Source organism: Seriola dumerili, unplaced genomic scaffold, assembly GCF_002260705.1.
Source record: "Seriola dumerili isolate Sdu_G_001 unplaced genomic scaffold, Sdu_1.0 BDQW01001240.1, whole genome shotgun sequence".
Classification (NCBI taxonomy): domain Eukaryota; kingdom Metazoa; phylum Chordata; class Actinopteri; order Carangiformes; family Carangidae; genus Seriola; species Seriola dumerili.
Window position 1 is genome coordinate 48,087 of NW_019175495.1, and position 10,466 is coordinate 58,552.

General features: G+C 40.3%; 1 protein-coding gene across 1 annotated transcript in view; it reads right to left on the bottom strand.

The window, feature by feature from the left end:
* The window catches only part of LOC111238215 (chloride channel protein 2-like), a 143,404-nt gene that overhangs the window by 36,992 nt on the left and 95,946 nt on the right, over window positions 1–10,466 (bottom strand). The window contains exons 13-14 of the mRNA XM_022767625.1: window positions 2,509–2,578; window positions 1,318–1,428 (exon numbers count right to left, since the gene is read on the bottom strand). Coding sequence (XP_022623346.1) covers window positions 1,318–1,428; window positions 2,509–2,578 — 181 coding nt within the window. The remainder of the gene's footprint in view (window positions 1–1,317; window positions 1,429–2,508; window positions 2,579–10,466) is intronic.

The window sequence follows — 10,466 nt, forward strand, 5'->3', positions numbered from 1 at the left end:
CAAAACAATGGGCCCTTCCTATAATTTGTATTACAATTATCCAGTCAGCCAATCATATGGCAGCAGTGCAGTGCATAACATCCTGGAAATAGAGGTCAGGAGCTTCAGTTGATGTTTATGTTGAGGGAAAAATGTGATCTAAGTGACTGGATTTCTACCGAGGCTCGCAGATGGTTGGGTCACAATCTGGCACCAACATCATGAATTCATGGACCCAACCTGCCTTGTGTCAACAGTCCAGGCTGATGGTGTTGGGCCAATGGTGTGGGGAGTGTTTTCTTGGCACTTTGGGTCCCTTAACACCAATCAACCATGGTTTGAATGCCACAGTCTATGTGAGTGTTGTTGCTGACCATGTGCATCTCTTTATGGCCACAGTTTACCATCTTCTAATGGCTACTTCCAGGATGATAATGCTCCATGTTGCAATGCAAAAGTTGTTTCATGAACATGACGGTGAGTTCAGTGAACTTCCAGATCTCAACGACTGTGGGATGTGGTACGGCAGAATATTCACAGCATGAATGTGCATCGTGAAGAACTGAGGCTGTATTGAAAGCAAAGGGAGGCCCTACCCAGTATTAGTATAGTGCTTGCTGAGTGTACATACATATAAACTGTATGTAACATCTCTTTAAATCCTCTCCATCCTGATTTTCCTCTATGAAGCAACAGCCAAAAAACAGCTACTTTCTACTTCAGATGTTTTAAGTTACACAACAAGTTGCATTTTCAACTTCCAAACTTTCTAGTACGATATAAGCACCTAGGAGCACCACTACCACCAAGTTTTGAGTTTTGTCTACTGGTGTCTGAACTGTTTTTGCAGGGGGATGTTTTGTTGAGTTTAACATGGCGATCTTGTAAATGTAATTGGATTCTGTCTCGAGTGTTTGAGTCTGATCATATTTTATGTCTCCTTTAATCTGGGTCCATTTACAGTCTCAATTTGGAGCTGTAAATTGAGCTGTAGGAAATATTCGCATTTATTCATTTTCTATGAGTGGTGGAAAGAAGGGTAAAAGTGGACAGGTTGATTCTGCACAGAAACCTAATGAGAAGAAGAAGAAAAAAAAAGAAATGAAAGAAATGTATAGTTTCCATCTTGAACAGACTGAATCACTTAGTGGAGCTGCTTAAGAAGGAGAAATAATTTTGTAGTTACCACAAAAGTGGCAAGTGCCAAAACCCTAAATTTTAATGATCTGAATCTAACAATAAAAACGACTTTCAAGAAATAAATAGAAGAAAAAAAGGGGGAAAAAAAGAGGAAGGTATTAGAGCAGAGAATCTGCACTGATTGTCTCTTTAACTTACCCACGACAGCGTAGCCTCCTGGCACTATTGGGTAGATGGTGCCATCTGTGTGAATGCCATCTGGGAACCAGGCTGCCATGCTTTCTCCAACCAGACGACCAAAAGCTGCCCCTAGAAGGCACACACACACACACACACACACACACACACACACACACACACAAAGAAACAGAGACTCAGAATCAATACTGGGCCTCATAACCAACCAAATAATTAATGAATGAATGTAAGTTTTCTCTGCTGCCAAACATAGTTTCTTACGAATGGTGGTGATTGTCGGCTAGCTGGTTAGCATGCTAACATGATAGAGACACGAGTTAACAGTGGCGTAAGCTTTCCATCACTGGAGAATGAAATCTGATAATGAACTCACAACGTTTCTTCTAGACTGTAGGTAAACAGCTGTTAATGCTAATGTCAGCTACGTAGCAATTGCAAAAACTTACAATTAGCTCCTTTAAGGTATTACAGCCTTAACATGACAATTACATTTCTGTCCCTCTCACAGAAGCCATTTTGTCCAATGTTTGAGCATTAAGCTTTGCTACGTTATAGATCTACTCTCCTCAGCTAGCTTGATGTTTGAAGGAAAGCAATTCAGTGCAGTAATGCGTTAAAGCTTTTTGGCACACTTGGTTCAACATTTTGGAAAATGTACTTGTACTTATTCACTTTTTTGCTGAGAGTTAGAGGTGAAGATTAATACCACTCTCATTGTTGTTATGCTAACAAAAGCCAGTGCCCAGTTAGCTTAGCTTTACAGGAAACAGCTAACCTGGTTCTGCTTAGAGGTAAAAAGTCATTTTTACATTTCAGTTTTTGTGAGGACAAAACAAACGAGATAAAATGTGTTAATTAGTGAGCTTTAGAGGAAGATTTTATGACTTTTGGCTAGCTGTTTCCCCTTGTGTCCAGCCTTTGTGCTAAGCTACGCTAACATTTCCTGGCTGTAGCTTCATTTTTACTGTACAGAAATAAGAGCAGTGTTGATTCTCATTTAATTCTAAAAGTTTCCTTTCATGTTAAGAGGATATGGTAAAAGTAAGTTTTTAATTTAATTAACATAATGACTGATGAATTTTAAACAAAACTTTTCCTACTTGTTGTAAATAACACATTTCTACCTAACACACACATCCACTCTCACTAACCTTACACACACACACACACACACAACCATTTGCTTCTTACCAATAACAAACACTGGCATGAAGGCTCCGCAGGGCACTGGGATGGTGGTGGCCAGGGCAGACATCCAGAACTAAGAAATAAAAAGAGGAAGATAAAGAAAGAGGACATAAAAAGAAAGAACAGGGTGGCATTTCAATTAGCTTCAAAGTACCATCCTGTGTGCCCCCTAGATGATAGCCAAGTTGAATCTCTCCACCAGCAGTGAGGAGGCGGCCATGTGAGGCTTATTGCTGAGGTTAGATTGAGCTGTCACTTTCACTCTTCATTTGACAAAGACCCTGAAATGAACCCTGGGTAATCAGCGGTCTCTGCCGATTGGCCGACACTGCGCCAGGCGAGCAGAAGAGACTGCTAATTAGGAAAGACAAACAAAAAGGGAAATGTCACCACTGACAGTGTGTGAGCGGTATTGTCAGGTGTGTGTGTGTGTGTGTGTCTCTGCGTGCTTAAATTTACGCAGAGTTCAACAGATATGATATAAGGCTGACATGTTTATGTTTGAAAAGACGTAGAAAAAGCATTATCCATGCACATTTGTCTGGACTCATCGGATGTTAGAGATCTCTCATTAAAGTTCCACTTTAGCTCCACACAGTCAGCGTAATATTAATCAATTCTACAGTAAATTTGTGATCAATATTCATACCCTTGACACTGGCTTCACCAGTTTTTAATGAATAATCAGTACTGTTGATCTAAAGGCCATAACACACCGCCACTGAATGCCGCCCCTACTATTTTCTATGTACAACGCCCACACCGGCGGCGGCTCGGCCCACGCTGCAACACTTCACACCACTGTTCTATTTCCAGACAACAGGCTGGTTTGTACTTTGCAGTTCGCCTTCCCTCTCCTCGTACGGTCTCTGCTTGCTGTCTCTCATGTGGGTGTGCAACATTGAGGTCAAGAAATATAAAAGAGCTATACGTCCCACATTTGTGTTTTTACAAAGACATTGGCACAAAAAAAAAAAAGAAGAAACAGTCTGCTGATGTTGAGGTGAGAAATCAAGCTCGAGTAGTCGGGATCTGCACATGATTTCAAAACCAACCAAGAGCTGTAAATACAAAGGTACAAGGACTGACAGGCAACTCTCTGACTGCAGTTTTAGTGATGTCATCCTGCATCATCAGCGCCACACAGGGAAATTAAATTCTGGTGTTATGTGTTGATTTATTTCCTCTGGTGTCACAAAGAGCTCATAAAGAAACAACAGAGTATCAGCACTATTAGTCGAGACTGGAACTGGACCTTGTTCATCTCAAATAGTGACAAACAGGTGGAAACGGGTGGATTTTAACTGTGTTTTCCCCCCTATAGCGGAAAGATAAAGGGTGCAGACAGACCATTCTCCAGCGCTGACACAGCACTGTGGAGGTCTGGCTATGCGAGACGTGTCTGACCCAAACCAAGCAGGTGTGACAGCATCTTCAAATTGTGCTCACGTTGAACCTGAAGTCAAATTTAGGAGCATCATGCAAAGATGAAACTTTTTCAAAATTTGCACTTACCCCAAGGAAAAAGGAGCAAATTCTGGAGATGAATACCAGAAAAATGTAAGTTCCCGGTGTTGATACAAAGATAAACATGGAAGATGAAACGACTACTGGACTGATCAACTGACAGAAAATTAATCAGTAACTATTCTAAAAGTCGATTCAGTTGTCACTTATGACGGGGCGTCTGTGGCTCATGAGAACAGTAGAGTCCACTAATCAGAGGGTTGGCGGTTCGATCCCCGTCTCCTCCAGTCGGCATGGGCAAGAAGCTGAACCCCAAATTGCCTTCCCATGATGCAACACCTGTGTATGAATGTGTGTGAATGGGTGAATGTGACTGAAAGAGCGTTGAGCGGTCGTCAAGACTAGAAAAGCGCAGTCCATCTATGTTTGCATACATACAGTAAGAAGTAGGAATTATAGTTTTGTACAAGCCATTACACAAACCTCATCAATGTAATAATCTCACGGTTTCAAATAGACTTTTTAATTACACTCATTGCTCCGTCTCTCTCCATCCCTCCATGCCTCCCATTCTCTCCATCTCTTCTCGCTCCCTCTGCTCCGTCTATAGTTAGCTGTAATTAAGGCCGGCTGCCATGGTGAAGTAATGGATCTCCTTCTGTAACCTTACACTGCCGCCGTTTTCACACCCCGCACTGCACGCACACACACACACATATGTACGTAGGTGTTCACACACACACACATACTGTGACACAGACTCAATGCTGAACGCAGCCAGGTGCCAGAGAGTAACAGACGCACAACCAGTTGAATAGACAAAATAAGCCTCGTGGGACAATGAGGCAGTCAAGGGAATAATTCCTTACACTTCTCTTGTATTGTCTTTCTCTTTCTCCACCACGACTACAACGTTCATAAGAGCCAGAAAGATTTAAAAGGATCTGGAAAGTCATAACATGGGCTTAACTTTATTACAGAGGCCATGAACTCAGAGGAGAGAGAGTGTGTGTGTGTGTGTGTGTGTGTGTGTGCACGAGTGTCCCCCGAGTGAAGCTGTGGGGACATAACGTCAAAACCACACTGAGCGGAGAACAATGGAATCTAATCCTGCTGTGAATTTACAGTTAGCCCATAAACTCCACAGTAACTGAAAGCTGCTGTTCACAGACGCTCCTACAGGAGAGTAAATCATCACAGTGTGTAATAATGATCTTAGCACGTCATAAAAATGTATAAAAATGCATCTGCTTAAAGAAACGCTGAATGGCAACAACCAACCGACAACAACTGCCTGTAAAATGATAGTAAACTGGTTCAAATGTAGGCTGACATGAAGAATGTGTAAATAAAATCAAATAAATTGTGAATTTGGCCGTATCATAAAACATGGTGCAGGTGATGACAAAGAGCAGGAGGACATGTCGTACCACACACTGACCCTGAAGTGCAGCTCTGCTGTTTGCAGATGACAGTGTAATCTGAACCAGCTGCTTGTTTACTCATAATAACACAGTCACACTCATAGCCACTTGAGCACAGGTGAGTGTGACAGGACGCTGGCTGCAGTTTCTTCTTCTCTCACTGTCTGCTACAGCTACAGTGACCCACGGCTCAAGGTTGCCATGGAGATGGACTAATAGGCATAAAGACTCGATTCCCCTCCGGCTAGAAATTTGGGCCCACATGTATTTACGCTGCTTCAAGTCTTTTATTTTTTGTGCTCAGTGTTGTTGTTGTATCAGTACAGTAAATACTGCAGCTACTATAGTATATTAAGATACTTTATTATTATTATTATTATCTATACATTTACATGTTATAAATACAGTATATATTATTTATACATTTATATGTTGTAGCTGGTCAAGATTTTCAAGAACTTATTTAATATATTTTTGCCCAAAATCTTAATCTGCAGAGAAACTAACTACTAGTTACATTTCCTGTTTGAAAAGAGCGAAGTATCTTTTCCATTTGCGCTCTATGTCTTTTTACACTGCGGGACCTGACAGTGCTTTGCTGGGTGGTTGAATAGTTACTAGAAGGAGCGGTAATGAAAAATGCAAGTCAATCAAAACTATGCATGTTAATGTATTTTAATAAATCTTGCATATCATATGTTTTGTATACCGTTAATAAACTGGTTTGCATCCGAAGAGAAAGAAATCACATCCAAAAGACAGAGATATACTCATTTACGAACTGAACGGCATTGGTTAAGCTCTTGTTGATCTCTTTTGTTATGTTTTGTTGCCAATATGGGAAATACTTATGAACTATCATCCTGCTGACACACTGCATATACTGTGAAACCACACCGTGCATCATTTACATAGAAGAAACAACATCCGGTGCATGACATTTCAGTGGAGTCTCCTGTGAATGCTGATGTGTTTGTGATGAAGTCACACTGACTTTGTGCTATTACTTCAATAACACAATGTGCTTCCATGCACTTTCATACACTTGTATATTATACTGTAGTTGTCATAAAAATGTGGATGGGAAGTGAGTCACTGCAACCTTGACTCTGCTCCTTCCAGCATCCTGATAGTACACGGTTTATATATAAACAACAGCATTAAACAAACTATGCTGTCTTCAAGGGCAAGAGAGATAACAACAGCTTGATCATTTGTCTATAACATGACTGAAAAAAAACAAACATTGCATCAATCTCAGTTCATCTAAACCTTCCTATCTAATAGAATCAGCATGATCTGATGTGTAACTCAATAGGCGAGTGGTTTTTTACAAGGTTATAACCTGGTCCTGCTGAAACTCCTGCTGGAGTTTACAAGGTCTTACAGCCGGAGTCTGCAGCACATTTACTATGATAGGAAACAAGCAGGTGGGTAGTTTTGATGTCTGATTCCTTGAGCAATTTTCAAATTGACATGGTATCACAGTGTAATTGAGAGCTGATCGTTTTTGACGAGACACATTAGCATTTTCCAGACATATTTCTATGCCCTTTATTTGCTCAATTTCTATTTATATCCTCCTAACTATTGCTATATCCAATTCTTTGCAGCAGCAATGACTCACTTTCCCCTGGAGGAATCATTAATTTTTCATCTAATCTAATCTAATGTAATCTACTAAGTGTACATCTCACTGAGGTAGCGCACAACCATCAAAATTTATGAGGATCTGTGACCTCCAACTGAAGGAGGACTTCGATGAACCGCCAGAGGAAGCGGGAAGAGTCGCGGCAACAAAAGCGAGCCGAGACCTGATTGTTGGGTTGTCGGTTTCAAACCCTAAACGAAGTAGAAGTGAACAAGGAAACCTCTTACATGAAAAGCTCCTGCATTAAAATCCCATTAAAAATTACTTAATGACCCACATGAATTCTTGACGGTAGCTTTAATGAGACTTGCAGTGTAAGTTATAGAGCTGCTTCAGGGCTAAACTATTTCAGACGAAAAAATAATTAAATTCAGTCAATACATGTGACGACGCTTTCATCAGTCGACATGATTAGAAACGTATTTGCAGAGCTAATATAACAACAGCTGCTTTTTAAAATATAATTTTAGTTGGATTCAAGAATTGGACCCAAGTTCTGTTTATGCCAAAACTGACTCAGGAAACCTGAGAGTCAGACGGTCTGACTAAACAGCAATGTCCCCTTTATTATTACATTTACTTTATGTGCAATTATAAACAAATTTAGCGTCAGTGCTTGGGGTAATACGCAGCTATGTACCTCACATGTAGGCAGGTAAACAGTTTGTCTTTTTGGTGGATGCTTTGTGCTTAAATCAAATGCGTGATGGCAGATAAGAAGCTCAATTAAGAATCAGCTTTATTATTAATGATGCCTCCATCTTTACTATACTTATTATACTACTTACTGGCCCTTTCATACACATTTAAGATAGTGCTAGCTCCACCAGCCTCACTGCAGTTAATACCGACTGTCAGAATGATAAAGGAAAAAGGTGTTACTCCTAAAGCTGGATTTATAGTTCTGTGTAAAGGCTGCGGTGGCTCCAGGGTTAGTGTTTTGTCAAAGCGTTTGATGGTGTTTTCTTCAACAAGTTTCCAATACTAGCAGAAATTGTTGACAGCAAAGACGACAATTTAGTAAATCAAAGAAAGGTTGAGTAATCTGCACCTTAACGGTAACACGACCATCTCCACTCACTGCTCCCTAATTTAAATCTCTAAATGGGATGTTGCTTGTATCCATGGCAGGACTCCTGTTAATCCCTTGCTTCAACTATAAATCCAGTTAAAGAGATTCTGTTGTCGTTGGTGTTTAGAGACAATTACACAGCCAGGACAAACCAATATGACTGACTTTCAAAATGGGATTTAAGTGAGGGTGTTTGCAACGGACAAAACAGGACAAATGATTATGCAAATTATGGGAGGTACAGGCTGTTAATTTCTTTCCTGATAATCAACCCTTGTTATTACGTAACCCAATTTACATTACGACTCAAGCCTGTACAAGTCTTGATTTTTCTCCTGCAGCTGGTGACCGACTCTGAACAAGAAACAAGGAACGGCCAATCAAAGTCTGAGAGCTAAGCAAGAGGCTGAGGATAGTAAATGGTGTGAAAAGGAAAAAGCTGCATCTTCATGTTTGATTGGTTGTTTCATAAGAGTCTACGACTGTGTGGTGTGGAGGCTTAGCGACTGTCCTCACCTGAGTTTATTCAAACATTTAAAATAGTGCAGTAGTAGCAAAAAAAGTCTTCATGTCCTGTCTCCTACTTCAAATTTCCTTTAACAATGGAGGCAAATATTGCTGACTGACAATGACCATAACCCTTATAGAAATAAAGATGCCTAATGTTTAACTAGATATTAACCATAGAGGTGACAAATCAGGAAATACTAGTAGTGTGACCTTTGCAGAATGTTTCAATATAATTTGTTCAGCTGAATAAATGTATCTGTCGATGCAATTTCTGCTGAGCTGTGCCACTGAGGTTAAGATTTGAATATGTAAAGACAGGAGCCGCTGTACTGCTTAATAAGTACAGCACCTGGTCCTGCTGTTGCTCTTAAGGAAGAAACAGAAAAGCCGACCAAGAGCTGCACATTAAATTCAGGAGAATATCGGCCTATAACCATGAGATATGATGTAGTTACATTAACTGCATATTAATTGCATATCTTTGATCAATGCTACATTGATATCGAAAATCCTTCACCTCAATTGAATTTGATCAGACTGAAGGATGCATGCATGTTTTATTATCTTATTTAATTAAAAAAGTTCTTATCCAAACTCTCACTGTGTGATTTTATGCTAATGAAAGCTGACTGTTTGCTAAGCCAAGCTAAGTTAACGTTGCTACGTCTCTCAAGCTTTCTGTGCCGTTCAGTTTAGAGTACGCTAATAACGTTGGCAGGTTTACCACTCAAAATATGTAAATTTTAAAATAGTGGGTCCTTGAGACAGTTGTGCACAAAAGCAGGTTTCTCATTTATAGCCAGCGACTGTCAATTTTTGCTGATTGAAACGACGACCATTGCTAGCAGATTTAGCCGCTGCAGCTAACTAGCTAAAGGAACTAATGTCAGCTCAGTGATTTGGTTGAAAACGTTGTCTCTGGCTGACTTTCTGATGTTTCTACCTGACTCCTTTGAAAACTAGAACCCTACATACAGACATGATATCATGCTAAAAGACGCTAAAGAGGCTAAAGTTACATGATCCAATTTTAAATGCTTAATTGCTCGTAGACTATTGTCAAGTGCATGTTTCACTTTTAGAGTTACAAGTTAAGACTTTTAGCATGAGGACCAATCAAGGTGTTTGGTAAATGTCTTGGATGACGCATTTGGCCATGAAAGTGTAAAGTAGAACAGAGCCGCTAACGTTAGCCTACTCTCTGATAGCATCCAGAACTGGCTTCCTCACAGTGTTAAGAGTACTTCATTGTGAATGTGATCAGATTGCCGGTATTACTCTAAATACAGCTCCAAATGGCAGAAAAAAGTAATCTGATTGATCTATTCTATGATTAATTGCCATTTATCATATTTCAGCATTTCAGTTTTAGAAATGGGCTAAACATAGATAATGAAGGGGGGAACTAAAGAGTGGAATAAAAAACACTAGAACATAAGTGCGGTAGCAGCGAGAACTAAAGGATACTTCGGTCAAGGGTATCAGTTGTGACGCACTATCCAGGACATTTATATTCTATTTAATTTGTCAGTCATTTGGGAGACGTCTGTGCTTCTGTGTGTCACATTCAGAGGACAGTCTATCGCCCGGGGCCCTCAAGGGACCCTCAGGGGCCCATCTTCTATTCCCGCTCCAATTACAGTCCCGCCAGCTCTCTGTCACTCTTACACACACCCACACACACTTACACCCACACACAGACACACACTGATAGATAACAGAGGACTTACACAGGCTGGAGGACACACACACTCCTGTATTAAGAGCTGTTGATGCGCATAATTGCACACCACTGAAAATAGCACTTAGAACATGCTAAATTAGTTTGCAGGTTTTT